At 35.6% G+C, this 21931-nt stretch overlaps 1 protein-coding gene across 1 annotated transcript; it reads right to left on the bottom strand.

Annotated features, from left to right (window-relative positions):
* Window positions 1-1208: 1208 nt before the first annotated feature.
* On the bottom strand, window positions 1209-13406 carry LOC123543435 (uncharacterized). The gene is made up of 7 exons (XM_053533842.1): window positions 13385-13406; window positions 9655-12024; window positions 8941-8991; window positions 8009-8284; window positions 7513-7566; window positions 1799-1971; window positions 1209-1307 (listed from the first exon to the last, which is right to left on the bottom strand). The coding sequence occupies exons 1-7, from the start codon at window positions 13404-13406 to the stop codon at window positions 1209-1211; spliced, it is 3045 nt and encodes a 1014-aa protein (XP_053389817.1).
* Between the last annotated feature and the right edge of the window lie 8525 nt (window positions 13407-21931).

Below are 21931 nucleotides of genomic sequence, written 5' to 3'. Positions count from 1 at the left end.
AAATCTGTAATAAAAAAAGTCGCAAACTGCAGATGTGATGCATATTTCACAGGCGTATAGGTCTAGTGAAATTAGATATATATACATTTTGAATGACAATTATTTAAGATATAAATATGTTTAACAATGCTTTTACTTCAAACATATGACAAAATGCATGATTTGCCGTTCTAACTTTAAAAATATAGCGGGGGACATATACCTATACCCTCTTTACCTCGCCTGCATACTATGAAAAATGTTCTAGCTAGAGCTATGCGCCTGAGTCGCTGTTAGATATTTTTCACCATGACATTTACATAATTATGCTCTCCAATTATTTTTTTTTTCTAATTTCTTGATAATTTATCCAAGAAGTAATTCAGTGCTATGCATTCCAGCAGTCTGAGTAACGATAATTTCCAGAGCATCAACTTTCTTTCACAGGATACACAAAACTGAATAATAAACACTTGACGGGCCTCAATGGTTTCATTTCATAACTGACGTAGATAACAAATGACGTCACATACATAGGCCTAGTACTTGGAAATAGTTGCAGCCATGTTTATAATGTCAGTTTCGATAAAATGTGATAAATGGATTTTGGAAATAACTATGTTATTGGAGTTTTCGTGAAAAACATTCGTGTTAACTTCGGCAATCGGACATTCAGCTTCTAAAATGTGTACTGTACAGTTTGGTTTAAACATATCTATTCATCTATATTGTATCGCATAGTAATAACAATTATACAGTTCTGCTCATAGTATAGACAAGTGGATTGAATTGAAAGCTTAAGCTTATAGAAATTCTTTCCACTGCATACTTAGTATTGGTACAAGATATGGCGATCTAAAAGGATAATTGGACAAAATAAGACTGTATGATGAAATTATTTTTCTCATATATAACTTTAAATTTAAAGTAATGGAAATGGAGACTAAAGAACTGATGAAGTAATAATGTTCAGGAGATATAAGTTTAGTACATGTAGAAGAAAGCGGTAGGGAGCGACTTGGGGATGGATGCCTAATCGTTACTTTTGGATACGTTCTTTCGCATCAGTCAAACCGTTTCTTTTTTACAATGTAGAGGTGACGGTGAACCAAGAAATGCTTTTTCATTGATCGGAAGTTAAAGGTATAGTTCGGACGTGTAGAGGAAAGCGGTAGGGAGCAACTTGGAGATGGATGCATGATCGCTATGTTTGGATAGTTTCTTTCGCCTCAATCAAACCGTTTGGATTTTTCAATGTAGTGATGAACAGCAAGAAATATTCTTTCATTGTCTTCATCATTTAATGCCATATTTCCAAAGAGAATAGTCTTTAGAGTAAAAGGACAATATCTGCTAATTTCATTTGTAAGTATTGTACGTATGTTGTCGTAATGTGTACATTGGAAGAAATATTGGTAAGTTGTTTCAGGCCGTCCGCATGAGCAGAGGGGTGATGCAGTAATATTTTTGGAGAACAGATCATCGGCGAGTGAGCTGCAATTGGTTCGAAGGCGAGTGTGAAGAATCTGATTTTTTCGCCTTCCGCTATAGAAATAAACAGGAACTTGATTATTTGCTAGAAAAAGTTGTCTTCTGAAAGATGAAACTGAAGGAGAGTTTCTAATAGGCAGGGGTAGAGCGTTAAACGCTCTTACAGTTGACGGAAGGAAAGAATCAAAATAGAGAGACGTTATGCTCTTGGTACCTGGGAGTCAGCTTGATTACGAAGATTATACGTATCATTCGAAACAGTGGGTGCACACAATGCCGTAAGGTAAGATGGAGTGAGACCATGCAACATCTTGAAATATAAAATTACTTTATGCTTCTGCCTCCTACTTCCAAGTGATTCCCATCCAACCTCGTTCATAAGTTTCTGCAGAGAAACAAGTTTGGTAGCACCCGTTACTATCCTAGCAGCCTCGTACTGGACCTTTTCAAGCAAGTCCTTCTCTTGGACCGTACAATTGTCAAAAATAATGTCGCCATACTCTAGAATTGGACGAATGAATGAAATGTATATGGTTTCAAGCGATTTGCGGTCGAGAGTAAATTTAAGTTTTCTCATGATATTAATACGTCTGTAAGCCTTTGTTAAGGTGTAGTCTATATGGGCATGCCACTTTAGGTCTTTCGTGAAGATCAGCCCTAAGTGCTTGTGGTTGGTCACTTCCTTGATTTCTTCATTGGCCATATCTAACCTGGGATGAAGACCTGGATTGACTTTTCGAGAAAAAATAAGTGATTCGGTTTTCCTTGGATTGAAACTAACGAGCCAGCGTGCTGCCCAATTTGATATTTTAATGAGACCAGAGTTTATAATTTCTGCAGCTGTCGCTGGATCGTCAATAATCAAATACAGACTTGTGTCGTCGGCAAAAAGGCGAATGTTGGCATTTATATCGATGACAATGTCAGTTATGAATATAAAGAAGAGAAGAGGGCCGATGATCGATCCCTGCGGCACACCAGCTCGAATGTAGTTCCAGTTGGATTGGGCGCCCGGTATAACTACCTTTTGTTTCCTATGAGAGAGATAAGATGAAAACCAACGCAAAAGGCTACCACTTATACCAATACATCTCAATTTGTGGACAAGACCTTTGTGCCACACGCGATCACACGCCTTACTTATATCGCAGAATACAGCTCGAACCTCTTTGCCCGAGTATATTGCCTCTGTGAAAAAGTTATATAAGTAAGTGAGCTGATTAACTGTTGAATCACCTGTGACAAAGCCAGACTGTAGCGATGAGATAATGTTATTTCTATTGAGATATCTATTGAGATAGTTAAATGTAGGGGCCTCCGTGGCCGAGTGGTTAAGGTCGCTGACTTCAAATCACTTGCCCCTCATCGATGTGGGTCCGAGCCTCACTCAGGGCGTTGAATTCTTCATGTGAGGAAGCCGTCCAGCTGGCTTACGGAAGGTCGGTGGTTCTACCTAGGTGCCCGCTCGTGATGAAATGATGCACGGAGGGGCACCTGGGGTCTTCCTCCACCATTAAAGCTGGAAGTCGCCATATGACCTATCATGTGTCGGAGCGACGTTAAATAAAAAAATAAAAAAATAAATAAATAGTTAAATGTATGTTTGAAAACTATTCTTTCAAATACCTTACCTATATATACTGTACAGTTTACACTTTTAAATTCCTGTATGTTTCAAACCAGGGGTAGCAAACATGTTCTTTCTGTTCCACAACGACCAGTATAAATGACGCTATGTCCAGTTTTTACGAGTTGAACAATTGCTCGTCCTTGTTCGTAGACATTTTTGGGATGAAAGATTCTTAATTTGTTGCTAAGCGATACATTCTCTCTGACTGACCGGAAGTCGGATACGGAATGGCCGAATACCAGAACATTTTATGTACTTTATATGCAAAATGTGTATTCTATATATGAAATGAGTCCTAGACATATACTGTTTGCAGATCAAATTGCCCTTTCGCCTTTTCTTAAATCGATAGACTTGTATCTTTACGTCACAAAAGCAGTGATGCTGAAGCTATTTTTGGATCTCGTCTATACAGGTAACTCCGCCTTTCCGATACGAGTAAAAATACTGAATGAACTTGTTTACATAGGAATGATGATTTAAATACTGTTGAAACGGGTGTTTAACTGGATTGTAACAGATGTACTAGATCTAATCTTCATTTAAAATTTAAATGAATCTTGCCACAATGCACACTGCATTTAGGTAGAGTGGATGTGAAAAAAATCAACCCTCTTATACATGATAGGCCTTTTTCTTCCTAAATTCCAGTACCTTTTGCTGCAGACTTTTCTTTTAAATAATGTACCTCGTGTTTAGTTTTCACAATAATTATAAAACGTGACTGACTGGAGTTGTTGGATCCGCTCATCATTGATTGAAGGGCATAAATTCGATTCCCGGAATCGACCATGCTTCGTCAATTGAAAAAAATCGGCAATTTCTTACAGAATATGTGAATCTACTCTTTAGTCTAACTAATTTGACGCGATCCTAGGAAACAGTTACGAGTAGTTTTCTCCACTCGAAAGAAATTGTCATCGCTAGATTTGGGTTTAAATGCTGATTTTGTTACGAATATAAGATAAATTCAAATAAAACTTACATGTATCAAATGGTAGTCAATGGTAGTCCAAATAATTGTACTCAAGAGTTGAATATCGTTATACTTTTTGACTGGTTGATATCCCTTTTAGGTAGACAACGTAATATATCAAAATGTAAAATCGATTTACCCGAGGTCTCATTATTTAGACTAATCAAAAGTGGGATTCAATTCCTCATTAATTTATGTAAAAGATAACATAATTCCCCTTCACACGATTGACGTTACATATAATGTGCAAGCGATAAAACCAATAACTTTACATGACGGTGTACTGTTATTTATCCTCAATTATTTTGGTCCTGTTAGAGTGACCGATACAAATATATAACAAACTAAACTCCGAAAAATTTTGATTTATTTGAGTCTATAACTAGTTATTTCCATGAACGAAGACAAGGCTTATCAACTGCCTGTATGTAAATAACTGAAATAGTGTTTAAACGACTTCAAATAAATAGTAGATAAATTCACATACAGTCTAGAAGCTAAACCCCACCAAAAAAAAAAAAAAAAATAAATAACTAAATCTATAATCACGGAGTTAGATTTGCGATAGTTAAGCTACGGAAGACTGCAGAAGTTTGAATATCAAATGAAATCAGTTTTCATGGATATGACAATTAGATCTACAAGTGTTGCGTAACTGGAAGGTTCAATGATACTTTTCTATACCTTGCGTGGATGGAAATTTCGTCGATAATAATAGTCATAACAAACAAAAACGCTGTTTTCGTTTGAACGTAGTTGAAATATTCAATATTCTACTTTTATATCCACTATCACCTTATTGCACTTTACAATGTATGCAAGTGCGGCGATACTTCAAAGATAGAGTCAGGGCGCGCGGTTTGTGTGACGTCAAGATAAAGAAGTTTCACGACAAGGTGAATGAATAATCTATTGTGGATGAGGCGGGGTTAACCTGTCAGGATTACTCCAAAAATAGCTCCAGCTTAACAGTTTTTGTGACGTAAATATGCAACTCTATCGATTTGAAAAAGGTTGAATGGGCAATTTGATCTGCAAACAGTAGTAAGTACGTACAAAAGTTTTTTTTTCTTTGGAAGGTGTATCATGGACAAAAATCCAACGTCATTTGCATTCAAAATCGCCGTTTAAAAAATCGAATCGAGGCGCAAAGTTGCCAACCTGGATCTCTTTCAAAGATCTACGATCTCTTTAAGAGATCTAACTTGCATATATATTTCGTTGATAGAGCTTCAAACACCTGTGATTACTATAACATGCATAATAGTCAAAGTTAAATGCAATATTTCTACTTGTATGTTTGTATGTACTTTGCATTTGATGTTGATCATGATTATAGTTGATATGTTGTATATCTTGTTATACAGTACTATTATGCATTTTCATATAATCTAGTCATCATATGTTATTAAATGACATATTTCACTTCTATTGAATTGTGTTTTGGAATCTCTTGAAATCAAACATAGAAAAACTCCAAACAGTAATCGGCAGACATAAAATATTATACTCCCAAACAGTAATCGGAAGACAAAAAGGAATACAGTTATTTTAGGCGCGTCTTTAAACGGATATTCGTTTGAATTAATTTTAAAATCACGTGATCCCGAAGAATTTCCGACCGATTACGGAAAAGTGATAAACACGAAAGTAGGACAAAATGACCACCCGTGTCAGTCTAAGAAAATACAAGAAAAATCATTCGTTTTGACTTCAAGGGAAATTTGCACGGCTACCGTAATGTTTAAAAGTATATTTCAAAATGTGTAGTCTTTTTCTAAGATTTATGTTTTTTATTTATCTTTATTTGGCACCTTTAAGATAATTGAATAGTGGACTGTATCAAAGGCTTTTGTAGGTCAAATAGGACCATACTAACCAGGCGAACTTTATCCATCTCAAAAACGAATATAATCTCACAGTCGTGTTCTAGTCATGATTGATTTAGACAGCGTTAAACTTTGAAAATTTATGCAGAGCTGACATTGTTGTAATTTTATTGCGAATTAACAATTCAAGTCCTCAAATGCTTGTTTTTTTATACATCAAAGAAGGAGAAATGATACCAGACTTACACCTATAGCCACCAAGGAGTGTAATAAAAATAAACGCGATTTGATCGAGTATGTCATGAAAGGAACATATTCGCGCATGAGCATCGGGTTAAGTGGAAATTCTGGTATACACTGAATTATCAGAAGTAATGAAAAAAGCTCATTTTGATCAGCTGAAATGACAGATAGATATTTAGTATGTTATCATTCCTTTCGTTTGTACAAACTTATAACGAATATATAAATTTTAAGATCAATTTTTTTTCAAATTATTACAAAAATATAGTAACTTTTATCTAGAAATTATCAAAAACTTGTATGCCACTTAATAATAACAATACGTAGCTATGCACCTGTCCCGGTCCATAATAGTAACAAGAGGGCCATGATATATGACCCTATATCGCTCACCAGAGTTGATCTCGCCTACTGACCTAGTTTTAGACTCCACATGACCCAGTTTCAAACTTGACCTAGAGATCATCAAGACAAACATTTTGACTAAGATTCATGAAGATAGTTCATAAATATGGGCTATAGAGTGTTAACAAGCTTTTCCTTTGATTTGACCGGGTGACCTAGTTTTTGACCCCACATGACCCAGATTCATTCTTGACCTACAGATCATCAAGACAAACATTCCGACCAATTCTCATGAGTTTCAAACTGAAATTGTGGACTATAGAATGTTAACAAGATTTTCCTTTGATCTTGCCTAGTGACCTAGTTTTTAAATCCACATGACCCAGTTTCAAACTTGACTTAGAGATCATCAAGATACACATTATGATCAAGTTTAATAACGATTGGGTCACAAATGTGGCCTCTAGTGTGTTAACAAGGCAAATGTTGACGGACGACGCACACCGCACGACGACGGACGCCGGCACTTTGTGCTCTGGTGAGCTAAAAAGTAGAAAAAAATCCCATTTTCATTATGTAAATTGTTTAACAATGTGAACAGTTTTGATAATGTTATAATGCTTGTTCAAGCATAAAACTGATGTTCTTTGTTTTAACAGGAGAGAAAACTTGTGTTAACAGAGAGATTTTCGCGCTCACGTACCTGTAGTTAAAACACATTTTTAAATATGCGGGTTCCGTGGCAAAGAGCAAACGTATTACGGCACCAAAACGGGTAATTAAAAAGGAAATGACGTCAACGTGACAAAAAACAACGCAGGCGTACCAGCGCGTTTCATAGAAAATTTAATGACGATGATGGAAAATTTGAAAGTTTTTACGCGTTTTATGCTAGAATAGCGTTAACGCATGTTCAATTTTTGTTGTTACACGAAAAAAAAAACATGCGTTATCCCTACATTCAAGTTCATGTTCCTAATCTATGCTTCTTGCCTTTTTCACTTAAGTAAATGACTAACCTCCTGTCCCATATAAGTTTGCAAGGTTCAGTAATTCTTTTTCTTCATCTGTTTCTGAAAGAAAACTCGACCCTTGTAGATAATACATTCGACATTAACGGTTCAGAAAACGGATGCGATTTATTTCATTTGCACTTTAATACTACATTTTCAGTCAAAACACTATTATACAAATGTTAAAACGTACAAATAACACAATTTAAGACTTGGATATGTCATATTGCATAATATGCTAATGGCAAGATACTTTAATAGCTAGTCTTTGTTAAGGTTTGTCGTAATTAACCGGTCTTTTTAATTAATCATGACGCAAGTTTATCGCAAGAGTTAAGAGGAGAAATAACGTTTGCCAAGAAACTTACTAGTAGTAGGAAATATTATTTTACATGCTTGCAAGTACATCATTAGTATCAACAACGGTTTACATGCGGCTTTCATGATCATTAGTTCCATTAGGTGCTTTTGCCTCACTAAAATCAAGACAAGATTCAAATACCTTCAATAATAATTGAAGCTTCCGATTTTTGTCCATTTACATCGACGCAGTACTTCCCTTCATCTTTGTCACAAACATCCATAATTCTTAAAGTGTGGATACGCCCTTTATCGAGCACAACGTACTTGTCCGAAGAAACGATTTGGTGATTATTGTAGAACCACTGAACTGCTGACATTTTGTTCAGTTCACATTCAAACACCACTGTGCACGGTTTTTCCTCGACATGCTGGTCTTTCAGATTTCGAATGAATTCTAACGGTTTCTGATCCTCTGCTGAAAAACAGAATGTGATTTAATGAGCATTTATAGATTCTTCTAAAAGGACATCTGTGGTCGAATGATTTAGATCACCGACATCAAATCATTTGCCACTCATTTCTGTTTAATCAAAACTCCACTTGGAATGTAGCATTTTTCACAGGAGGAAGTTTGGCTTTTAAAAAAGTTGACGAGTCTACCCAGGTGTCCGCCAATCACTACAAATTCCTGGAGGGCACATTGGATGCTCTTCCATCAGTTACAATACAACCTAAACTGTGTTGGTGTTACTTAACCCAAAATAACAAACGTATGACTCTTTCACCTATTCAATCACATTTTAGATATTTTCGTCATGTTTTTAAGAGTATATAGTTCTAGTGTGAGTCTTTCTCGGTAAATGTTGATCTAAATAACTAGCACACAAATTGGAAAGCAAACAAAGAAAACTCCATAATCAGTCATAGTGGTGCATTCTGAAGAAAAGTAGTAACATTCTAATATGTGTAATAATGGTATTGAATTACATTCCTTTTAATGACTTAATGTGCTCAGAAGACATTCACTTCTGTGTTGAGATCATGTTAAATAGTGCATTCAGAAACTCTTTTGTGACATTATACACCTGTAAGGAAACTACAGGAAAGAACACTCAAAATAATAAGGTATACCTGTATCTTTTATGGGGCTTCCTGAACTCGCTTCCGACTCACTTATTGACACTGCAGTTGAAAAAAATTACAATATTATCTTTTAATCATCCAATATTCCACTTTTTGTACATCCTTAATATACAACATATTTCACAACAAATTATATCTAAACCACTTTCAAATAAAACTTTATTTCTTGATTAGACTTCAGATGAACAAATGTGGGTAATGGACCCGTCTTTATGAAATGTGTTCCTGAATATAATACGTCAGGTCATTTTCACAAAAATGCATACCGCAAATTAAAATAAAACGTGTAATTTTAAGTATTAATAGTGATAAAAAAAATATAAACAAAATATGAAAGGAAATAAGAGAGGATTTAATATATCTTTGGTGCCATGTACTAGAAAGATAACTGATAAATATTATCAAGAAAGCAGTATAGTGCATGTCAATGAATTTGATCTACAAAGATACCAATAAAAAACATTAAGAAATACTCTTAGATTTTCCATTTTCTAATATATCTAAATGTATATAAAGTTAGTTAACCTTCTTTTCCAATTGGTATTTTTAAACGGTCCAATTGGATACTTCAGACATTTACATGTATCTCATTTCGAAAGGAAACTTATTTCTGGTTTCAAACACTGTCATAACTTTTAATAAAATATACATTTGATTTAATATGCAAAAATAGACATTCTGAAAATTGTTTAACTGACATACCACTGAGCACACACTTTTCAGTTCCTTCTAGAGTATCGCCAATGTTTCTTATTTCATCCCAGTCAATAAAAACCTTGCAACATTTCTTCGACGCTTTCGCTAAGTCATCCAGAGTTGCATTGCCTCCAACTGACTCTTTCCACTCTAGTAGCATCTTAAAGATGCGCATGATATCTCTCTCATCATCAGCTTTTACATGGTCAATAGCAACTTTACTTAAACCCAGTGCAAGTCCTAGAAACTCCCAGTTGCAACCAATAGCAGACTGGGCTAGCCTCCCAAGATCTTGGTCAGACAATATCGTCCTTGGAAAAGCCATTTTAGCTTCTTTATCCAAAAACCATTCAGCTAAGGCTTTACGGGGGTCGTAACCTGAATGAGAATGATTATCTGGACAAAGCATGGCCTCCCTTTCCTCAAGATGACTTATTTCACTGATCACATGACTTCCTTCTAAATCGTGACTTCTGTGGTTGCATCTGTACTTCCGAGAGAATGGGTTTACTTTTTCGTCTACGTGATGTTTTAGCTTCGTGAACTCATGTTTAACAACGGATTCTGCAAAACGTCTAAATTCGTCTGGTATTTTAGAATCAATGGAATTTGCTGCGAGATTACAAACTTGAAGCTGTATGCTACATTTGGTCATTTCCGCAATACCAGCATAAGTACCACTCAATTTAAATATTCCCAAACTTTTAAACAACATCTTCTTAGCACCAAAACATACAACAGGCCATTTTCCTAGAGCTGCAGCTAAAAACCTGTGGTACACAATCGGAACAATATTTGGTTTCTCAAACTGCATCAAGTAGCGAATTTGTGTTTGTGACTTTCCATCAAGAAACTGACACAGTAACTTGCCTTGTTCTGCAACATGATCTTGCAGCAAGCTTGGGATAACATACCAATCTTGTTCTTTGCTCGTTTGAGACTGTTCGTCGTATTCCTCTACTTGCGAAATGATGTTGTGTTTCTTTAAGAATGCGAGGAGTATGTGTTTGTGCTCCATAAAGTTATGATCCCATACTTTATCTATAAGACTGTCGGTCAGCTTCCCTTCAGTTGTCAAGATACGCCATGCTTCACGAATATGGGGGGTTTTCATGCGAAACTTAACTGGAGTAATAATACATCTGAAAGCATCAACAAGATACTTCGGATCCAAAACTATGTGCTGCGATATGGGCTCTTCATCAAAATATAAAAGTGATCCCTTCTCATGATGATAATGAAGAAAGAGCTTTAGCTCCTCATCACCTTCCAGTGGATACTCATTTTCATCATTAACTTCTGTCACTTTTGAAAATGTAATTATCTTTCTGTGGCGTTCACTGTTTAACCTCTTTTCTAACACTATCCATCTCCCTGGAATTTCAGAAGATTTTACCATATCCAATCCTTTCAGTACAATCGTTTGGAGTAGTCGATCGTATTCAGCTTCGGAAACGTCATTATTATCAACAGCGAAATCTTCACTTTGTATGTGGTATATCATTTCAGTACTGTCAAAGAGGCATCTTACTTTATCAAAGTATTCATCTTTGGCTTGAATTTTTGCTAGTTCATCACCATCGAGCATATCACTGTGTGTGCCAACAAGAATGACTGGAGGTTCGGGCCCAACTAAGTAATGAATTGATTCTATCCAAAACCTAGCGTAGTCTTCCATATTTTTATCATCAGCTGTACCGGGAAATTCTTCATCCTTGACTATGCTATCTAAAGGTGACGACAAGTCAAAAACTGAAAGGTACAGAGCTTTTCTACTGTGAAATACTGTATGTGTAGCATAAAAGCTATATTCACCACCAAAATCCCAGAAATCAATAACTATATCTGACTGATTATTTCCCTGGTCTATTTCAGTACTAAAGGATTTGAATTCGTCAGCAGAAAGAGTTGTAGTGTTCTTTAGCGCAGCTGGCTTTCGGTGATCGTCAGTAATACTTTCTTCATAAGATTCGTGACTCAAAGCGGATGTGTTTGTTAATTCTTCGACTTTGGCTCGTTTAACGACAGGTTTTTCTTTCTCAAGATCGCTATTTGGAGAATGTTGGCACTTTACAGAAACTGTGCGTGCTAATGATGCCAATCTGCTAATGTAATCTTGATTTTCATTTTTTACCACAGCCAATGATTTCTCTCCATTAGTTACTTTTTTACATCTGTACCGATTTATGTCAATGCCATTGGTAGATTCCACACCTACGCATGTTTGACCTACTAGTCGCTTTGCAAGGGACGTCTTGCCTTGGCTATGATTTCCAACAATATTAACACGAATTGTCCTATCTTTTTCAGTCCCTTTTCTAGTTGCTTTTTTGAATAGGTACATATAATAAGGGCTGAAGGCGAATTCACTTGCACCTAGAATATACACATACTTTTAATAACAAGAGGGCCATGATGGCCCTATATCGCTCACCTGAGTACTATTGCTCTTAATGATAAGATCAAGTTTTGACATAGATCATAAGGGCATACACATTAAATATCATCAGGATAAAATCTTTCTTGTAACTGTCCCTTTTGACCTATGGGTTACATACTAGTCAGGGCCCATCTCCATATCAAGTTTGAGGGTCCTAGGTTCAAATGCTGCATTTTTGTACTAGCTTGACTATTTCTTACCCTGGAAGACTTAAATAACATTTAAAACCAATCTCATTAGATGCTGCTGAGGTATATTCATTTACATAAAATAAAGTGAGGTTATTTGTCATAAATTCAGTCAAAAGTTATCTACCCTGATTGTCCAAGTCCATCTGATGGCATAAATGAAAAAATGCACCAAAACAACAACTAGAAATTCTCAGTATAAAACGGCATATATAATTCATGGAATATTTTGCCAGATTAACCGACCTTGTACCATATTATTTGGCTGATGATTTACAACAACTACTCCAAGTATGAATCAATTCCATTTAGTAATTATAGAGAATGAATGAAAGTGTAAAGTTTTAACCTAAAATTCTAAGTAAAAAAGGGCACAATTCCTAGAATATTTGAGCCAGTCTGAGTTATGGACCTTGAGTCATATGGTGTGGGTAATGGATGATACTGAGCAACTAATTTTAGTTTGAATCAAAGTTATTAGGTAGTAACAGAGACAGTGAAAGTACACATAAACTTTAAAGCAGCATGCCTCCAGATTTGGCTAAAAAATAATATTTCTTTCAAATTGAAGTTTGCTCTTATTATGAACATTAGAATATGAATTTTTGTTTCTAAAATATTTTAAAAGTTCCAAATCAAGAAAAAAAAATGACCGCGTCGGGAATCGAACCCCGGACCGCCGCGGCAATAATGACATTTTCCCGTCGTCGTAACCAATAGCGCTATAGCTGAAGTAGTGAATAATGACTTCAAAATATAGATATTTATAATCGAGACAGTTTACATGGAGTAAAAGCGTGAAAAAAGAGTAAAAAACTAAAACGTACACAAAATATTCGTTTGGTATATAGTTTAGTTCAGCCACTATATTGCAATGAGAGGCAAACGTTTTCGTTATGCGGGAGAAAAACGGTATACGGTCTAGTTTGCATGGCATGGGGCACCACTATCACATCTAGTGAGTATTTGTTTGATTTACATAGTATATCAACTATGTCAAAATAATGTTTTGTCAAAATGTTTTTCTTTCCGAGGTCAACTCTTTGACAGGGGTTGTTTTAATCAAATAACAAATTCAGAAATATTTTAGAAATTGATGTAACAGTACCTGCCATACCTGTCTGGTCCATGTCGCCTCACTCCTTTTCTTGACACACCCTTTTCAGCATCGTTCTGAAACAGCAAATTGTTTTGGTTGATCTGAAGCCGTTGAATTAAGTCAAGCTTCCATATCCAATTTTTATAGATATTATAATACCTGTATATAATTTCTAAAAACTGAAACACACATGTTCGGGTTATAAATGTTTTTTGTGGATCATTATGTTTTAAAAACATATATTTGTTCATTGTTATGGTCAAAGTGAAGTTTCTAATCCGGGCAGCTTCAATTCCCATAACTTGATTAGCTAATTCAAATTACAGTTTTGATTAATGGTCTTGTGTAGTTATCTACACACGTCCGCCCGCTAACTTGGTAGCTCAGATCTACTCATTGCGGGGTCATGAGTTCGATTACTGGGCGAGGTGTACGTTCTCCGTACTGGTACTGATGATAAACCCGGACAGATGATAAAGTCGACCACCTTGGAAATATTTGATTACGATCGGTTATTTATAAAATTGAACACACCATCTAATAGTTTCCACTTACAACACCAACTAGTGTAAACAAAAACAAAATTGGTAAATATTCTGTACGAATAAATGACTTACATTTATTTGTATAAAAAATGTTTATCCAAAATTACTGGGGAATAGGGTGGTTTTTGCGCATGCTCACTGCCGAAACATGAAGGCCTGACATAGGGTCGCACTTTTCATTACTTGATCAGGAATGACTGTTGCAGCTTTTTGAGAAAGTTTCAATATAATTATACGAAGAAAATTTTGTAAATGACAAAGTGGTCGAATTTATCATCAGTCAACGTTCATATAGTCCCCATTTTACAAACCTCTTTCAGGGCCTCACTTCGTGTGAGTTTGCTTACTAAATATAAATTTGAATTATGTAAAGTTTTCAGAAAATGTTAAGCTTTATTTTGATACCGACCATTGATTACAATTTTCAGAAATAAAAAAGTTACATGTAAAAAACTTCATTTTCTATTCGGGTTTATCATCAGTACCAGTAATCATTGATAAAAGGCATTTTGTCTGAAGTCATTCTTCCTCTGCCTCTGATTCATGAGGGGAAGTTAGTATTCCTTGCAGATTAGTACCGGTAAAGAATCCAGGAACACTGGTTAGGTTAACTGTCTATCTGAAATACTGTTGAAATAAACGGTGCTCAACTCAAAAAAGCTAACAAACTTAGTATCTAAAAATGCAAAATACTTTCTGCTGAAATACCTTCGGTATTTGTTCAACGTTATTGTTTCTCACTCTTTGGACGACTTTGTTGAAACTCCTTCTCACTCTTTGGACTTTGTTGGAACTCCTCACTCTTTGGGCTCCTCACTCTTTGGACTTTGTTGGAACTCCTCACTCTTTGGACTTTGTTGGAACTTCTCACTCTTTGGACTTTGTTGGAACTCTGTCTGTTTGGCAAGACGTGAAATGTAGTATAATGTACTTGCGTAAAATAGCTTGTAGGTTAACAATCATATTCAGTTAACATATGAAGGTAAAATACATCATAAATGTACAACAAACGACCTCGAAAGTTAAATATTATCATACTAGACCTTCCTTTCCAAAATGAAAATTACACAATTTTTTATTCTAGTGCCACTATTTTTTCGTGTATATCATCGTTATGCCACTGTCATTTTTTGGAATTCAGACGCGTTATATTTGACTACACACATGGTAAAATTTAAGTGTATTGTCGGTTGAGTATGGTTATTTTCAGGTTTGTTATGTGTTGTCATAATTGTAGTCAGCTCGTATCCAGTTTGATTTAAATATATTGTTGTAAACCTTTCCTAAAAATGCACTATTGTAGGGGACGGCCGTTAGAGTATCTTGGAGGGTAAGGGGTTTGCTGAGAAAGTAAATGAATATTATTGCACCTAACATTGGAATAAACTAATAGTTTGACATCGGTTTGATAGAAAAGTACTGGCCTCATTTCCAGGCATAATATCCTAGAAATGTCCTTAACATTTTTTAACGCAAGTTCGCTCGAAAGTACTACTAAGCACATCGGTTGCTATGGAAATTGAGTGTGTGTATGTAAACCTTTTAAAAGCCACTAGTACCGACTGCCAATTTGGGCGACTCCTCCAGAAGATTGTGTGTGTGTGCGTGCGTGCGTGCGTGTTCGGGTTTAACGTCTTTCTCAACAATTTTTCAGTCATATGAACGACAGTGTCTACTTGTAGCAGTGAGCACAATGCCTAACTTTATAGTGCTGCCTCACTGGAATATCACGCCGTAGACACATGATATGATACCCCACCCAGTCACATTATACTGACACCGGGCTGACCAGTCCTAGTACTATCCTCTTAATGCTGGGCGCCAAGCGATGAAGCTACTAGTACCATTTTTTACGTCTTCGGTATGACGCGGCCAGGGATCGAACCCACGACCTCTCGCACTCGAAGTGGACGCTCTACCACTAGGCTACCGAGACGGTAGATTGTTAGTAAGTTTTCGTCGCAGGATAGTGCAAGATACGGAAGACGCACCAATCACAGAACCTTCACTGCTTTTTAATGATACTCAAATGGGTTTTATTGACATTTTTAGACATTTTCGTTGTTGTTTTTTTTTTTTTTTTTTTTTTTTTTTGTTGTTGTTTTTTTTTGTTTTGTTTTATTGTTCTGTTTTTTTGCGGGGCCTCCCTGGCCGAGTGGTTAAGGTCGCTGACCTCAAATCATTTGCTCCTTCAAATAAATTCACCATACTTTCCTCTATCAGATGCCAAAAAATGAAAAGTTAAAAAAATAAAATCTTTCTTTGATGAATTTCTAGGATAAACAGTTAATATCTACATTTTTACAATAATAACAGACAGGCAATAAATTTAGTCACAGTATTTCTGGACCATCAGTACTGAATCTCAATAATTATAATGTGATCATCCAAGACTTTAGAGGGATCATTAAGGAGAGTTACATTGCTTTGATGCAGATCTAACTAAAATTATATCGATAATGTTCAAACTGTCGACATACTAATATATCCAATGGAAGAATGAAGTAGTCTGATTCGTTGGCGGCAGAAAAAGGGAAGTTCACGCTTTTGTGAAGATGGGGCCTAAGGATTTAGTTCATATAATACATTTTCTTATTTTTCTCAGAACAGAAATTCACTTGGTGAAGTGTTTGATGTAATTGATTTCCTTTATTTATGAAGGAAATTGCATAGATCTGTTCCTTTGAAAAGTGTTCTATAAAAGTTTATCACAGTATTTTTAACAAGAGCTCGTTGAACACGAAATGCCCCCATTGATGCATTCAGCAATTGCACAAGGAACAGAAATTATATGCTCACTGTAAACATAAGTTCTACTGTTCTGGTCCAATCTGACCATGAGCTTTAACCAATTAACCTAACAAGAGATCACAAAGTGATATTGGCAGCCATTTTTGAATGTTCTAAATTACAAGACTAGCTCAAGATCAAAATCAAGGTCAAATTTTATTTTGGTACAAAACACTGTGCATGTGGTCCAAATTTGAAAGCTGTGGCTTGAGAAATGTGAAAGTAGGTCACTACATCAATTTCAAGGACAAAGTTCATATCGGTAGACAGAACTATGCATGTGCTTCAAATTTGGAGGCTGTAGCTTGGGAAATGTGAAAATAGATACTAGGTAAAAATCAATGCCATATTTCAATTCAGAACACAAAAATATGCATGCAGTCCAAATTTGAAGCCTAAAGCTTCAGAAATGTGAAAGTAGGTCACTAGGTCAATCTCAAGATCAAAGTTCATTTCGGTACACAAAGCTATGCATGTGGTCCAAATTTGAAGGCTGTAGCTTGAGAAATGTGAAAGTAGGTCACTAGGTCAAAATCAAGGTCAAATTTTATTTCGGAACAAAAAACTATGCTTGTGGTCTATATTTGAAGCCTGTACCTTCAAAAATGTGAAAATAGGTCACTAGGTCAGTAACAATGTGAAAGTTTGTTTTGGTACAAAAACCTATGCATGTGGACTAAAATTGAAGGCTGTAGCTACAGAAATGTGAAAGTAGGTCACTAGGTCAGAATCAAGGTCACCTCATGTCAAGGTTCATCTTGCCACTTAAAACAATACATGTGGTCCAAATTTGAATGATGTAGGTTATAGACATGAAGATTCTAAGTTTTTCCCTATATAAGTCTACATGAACCATGTGCCCCCAGGGGTGGGGCCATATTTGACCATAGAGGGATAATTTGAACAAACTTGGTAGAGAACCACTAGCTGATGCTACATTACAAATATCAAATTTGTTGTTTGGACAAGAAGATTTTCAAAGTTTCCCCTATATAATTCTATGTAAACCATGTGATCCCCAGGGCGGGTCATATTTGACCCTAAGGGGATAATTTTGACAATCTTAGTAGAGGACCACTAGATGATGTCATATACAAAATATCAAAGCCATAGGCCCTGTGGTTTTGGACAAGAAGATCGAAAACCGTTTAATTGTTCCTGACAAATGTGACCTTGACCTTTGACCTAATGACCTCAAAAAAAAAGGGGGTTATCTACTGGTCATTATTAATTTTCTTGACAATAAACCTAAACATTCTGGAGTGATTGCCCGGAAACCATTTTACTGTTCCTGGTCACTGTGACCTTGACCTTTGATGTACTGACCTGAAAATAAAAAGGGGTCATCTGCTGGTCATGACCAATCTCCCTATTAACATTCATGATCCTAGGCCCAAGCATTCAATTTTTCTTTTTCTTTTTGGAACCACGTTGATTTGTCACAATATATATTTAAATAACATTTCAATAATATACAAATATCTTGTACTATTTTTTAAACATGTACATATAGTAGTTGTTGGCCATTTTAAGGAACGTAATGGTTAAAAATAACAATAATATGTTAACAGGTGAGAGAAGAAATAAAAAGAAAGAAAAAAAGAAAAGTAAGAAGACTACCGTGGTATGTAGATTTTGTTGTTTAAAGTAAAGCATTCTTGAATTATCATCTGGAAACCGTTAAACTAATCAGGGTCACTGTGACCTTGACCTTTGACATACAGATCTCAAAATCAATAGAGGTCATCTGATGGTGATGACCAACCTCTAGATCAACTTTCATGATTCTAGGCCCAAGCGTTCTTGAGTTATCATCCGGAAACGGATTGGTCTACATACCGACCGACCGACATCTGCAAAACAATATACCCCCCCCCCCCCCCCGCCACTTCTTCGAAGCGGGGCATAATAAATGGATCCATTCTTGAATTATATCACTTTTTATTCATTAGGGAAGAAGTAAAATACCCAAAAATAATTGATTTGTCTGTACCACTTTTTTCTGGTGGTTTAGGGAAAACATTTGTGACACACTTTGGTTGTTAATGGGACCCTTATACTGTACACAAAATTTTGGCTCATTTGAAGTACTGATGAGAGAGTTGAATCTGTTTGAAGATAACAATACAGTTTAACATATTTTGTTATGTTAAAAGATTCATGATGCATAGAATGTTATTACAACAGTACCTTGCAAAGCATTCATACATGAGACTCTTAACCCAGCGCAAGTAATTTTAGTTGGAAAACAGGAAACTCCGTGGTTTCTTAGTCACTAAGTGTTACCACTGGAGCACCAATTCCACTATGCTGCAATTGGAAACGAGCTACCCCAATCAAAATGTTACTTTTAAATGCCTGTTTTGAAAAATTCTTCCGTGGCGCAGTGATCTAACGTGTTAGACTATGGTACTTTTTGCACGTAAGACGTCTGAAAGGCAGCAGCTCAGTCTTCAGTTTTAGCAACAGTGAGTGAGTTTAGTAATATGGTAACAATTAATACCTCGAAATATTCGTTGGAGTTGGAAATCAGTCAGGATGGATACCAGGCTGAAATGCTCCGATTATCAGTTTGAATGAGGCCCTAAAACGGGGCATGTAATAATAAAAACAAATGTTGTTTAAATTACAATTTAAGCATAAAATCTTACTTAAATATTTAAATAAAGTGGGAAATTTTAACTATATCATAATTTAGGACAAAAATAATTTTCAAGCGAAAAAGAAAACAACAATTTGAATTGCTAGGTAGAAAAAGGGGCATAATTTTATAAAAATGCAAAGTAGAGTTATGAAACCTGTGCACTGCATAATGATCTTTATAGATCAGTGTGTGGTTTTCAATCCATTCCCATTAACCAGCTTACATATAACTTAACCAAAACTGATGTCGAAAAGGGGCATAATTTTGTAAAAGTGCAATGTAGAGTTATGTAACATGTCCACACCAAATCAAAAGGAAAAACTCTGCTTTTATTGATTCAAGGGGGATAATACTACCTGTGAGCAAACGTCATGTGATAATCGATAATTATTTGAGGTTTGATGAGTCTAGCTGAAATACGTTTGGAATTATAAGCATTTGCAATTCTTTTTATCAAATGAAGGTGAAAAACTCTGCTTTTACGGGGTCTAGGGGGATGATTTTATGTATGAGCAAAGGTCATGTGCTAATTTTAAATATGTGAGGTTTGTTGTTCTAGCTGAAATAGCATTTGTGTACTCAATAAGTACTATCATCATGTGAAGTTTTAAGGTTCTGTGTGCAGTGGTTCGCGAGTAAAGTGTCTTCATGCAAAAAGTTAACGTTGTGACGAACGAACGAACGAACGAACGAATGGACGGCAATTGAAAACTAATATGCCTCCGTTCGGGTGCATAAAAAGTAATGTTACTTTAGAAAATCTTATTATACATGAACAGGAAAATATTGATATTCTCACCTCATTAATAACATATAAAGCAAGCAGATGAGATGGCATAAGTCACAGAATGCTCAAAGAAACGAAATTAACTGTATGTGTACCCCTATATATCTTATTTAATAGATCTTTATTAGAAACAATTTATCCAAATACTTGAAAATCAGCAGTTGTTATGCCATTATTTAAAAAAGGTAGTAAAATTATTTCAGTTTATTACAGACCCATTTCCTTAATATGTTGTGAAGGGAAGGTAATGGAAAGAATTAATCTTAAACATGTTTATAATCATTTCACTTAAATAATCTTATTTACCCTAAACAATCCGGCTTTTTACCTGGTCATTCCACTGTTTACCAGTTAATAGATATATATCATCAAATATGTCAAGCTTTTGATAAAAGACAATCTACATGTATGGTGTTCTAAAGCTTTTGACAGGGTTTGGCATGACGGTCTAATTTTAAAATTACGTCAATATGGGATTAATGGCAAACTCTTGCAATGGATTAAAATCTACCTCTCTAAACGTAATCAAAAAGTTTTTGTAAAATCAACATATTCAAACGCAAAAAATATACCACAGCTGGAGTTCACCAAGGATCGGTCCTTGGCCCTTTATTCTTTCTAGTATACGTAAATGACATAGCAGAAAACCTCTTAAGTATAACCCGTCTTTTTGCGGATGATAGTTATCTTGCCGTCTCTTCCAGCTTAAACTTTATTGAAAACACTTTAAATAGAGATCTAAGCATACTACAAGAATGGTTCTACCTATGGCTGGTTAACTTTAATCCGAATAAAAATGAAGTAATGTTTTTCTCCTTGATAAGGACCAGCGTACGTCTCTCCGTTTTGAAAACACTCAACTGAATTTTGTAGAACATCATAAACATCTCGGATTACACTTATGTAATATTATGTCATCTGCCTCTAAAGTTCTTGGCTCCATGAGAGCTCGATCTGAAATTTAAACTTAAAGGACAACCCTTAACCAAATCTACATTTCCTATATGCGGCAAATTCTCGAATACGGCTCAATAGTCTGGGACGGCTGCACAGAAACTGATAAGGCATCGCTTGAAAAATTACAATACGAAGCTGCCCGTGTAGTGACTGGTCTAACGAGATCTGTTTCAATTTAAAGTCTTTTTAACGAAATAGGTTTGGTATCCTTGTCACATAGAAGAAAAATACAGAAATTAGTTACAGTATATAATGTTCACCGTGGCATTGTGCCAAGCTATGTAGCAGATCTTTTTCCTAATAATGTCGCAAACTCTACACCATACTCTCTTCGAAACGACAACAATTTTGTGACGATTTCACGTCGAACACAAATTTTCTCGAATTCATTTGTTCCGTCTTCAATACACCTTTGGAATAATTTAGAAGAATCTATAAGGAATGCTGACAATTTTAATATCTTTAAACTCGTCTTAAAAACAAATTTAAACCACCTATTGTTCCTACGTTTTTTCTAAATGGAGAAAGAAGTTTGGCAGTTCATCATGCACGCATCAGAAATCGTTGTAGTAACCTTAAAGCAGATCTTTGTAGAAATACTTTGAGGAAAAACTCATCTTGTGATTGTGGAAACAGTATGGAGGATGCATAACATTATGTCCATTATATAATTACCAAAGAAAACAACTTTTTCGCGCGACACGTACGTTTTATCCATAAGTCTAAAAACTCTCCTGTTTGGAAAAGAAAAACTTTCTGATGAAGAAAACTCAGTAATCTTCAGCGAACTTCAGAAATACATAAAGTCCTCTCAACGCTTTAAAAGTAGATAA

This window comes from Mercenaria mercenaria, unplaced genomic scaffold, assembly GCF_021730395.1.
Source record: "Mercenaria mercenaria strain notata unplaced genomic scaffold, MADL_Memer_1 contig_3145, whole genome shotgun sequence".
Lineage (NCBI taxonomy): Eukaryota > Metazoa > Mollusca > Bivalvia > Venerida > Veneridae > Mercenaria > Mercenaria mercenaria.
The sequence above is the reverse complement of the archived record's forward strand: the minus strand, read 5'-3'. Positions and strand labels throughout refer to the sequence as shown.

Coding starts and splice junctions, on each gene's coding strand:
- LOC123543435 (XM_053533842.1), bottom strand. CDS start 13,406: ATGGACCAGACAGGTATGGCAG. Junction 8,285..8,940: donor AAGCCCCATAAAAGATACAG/GTATACCTTATT, acceptor TCTGTTTTTCAG/CAGAGGATCAGAAACCGTTA. Junction 7,567..8,008: donor AGCTTCAATTATTATTGAAG/GTATTTGAATCT, acceptor GTTTTCTTTCAG/AAACAGATGAAGAAAAAGAA.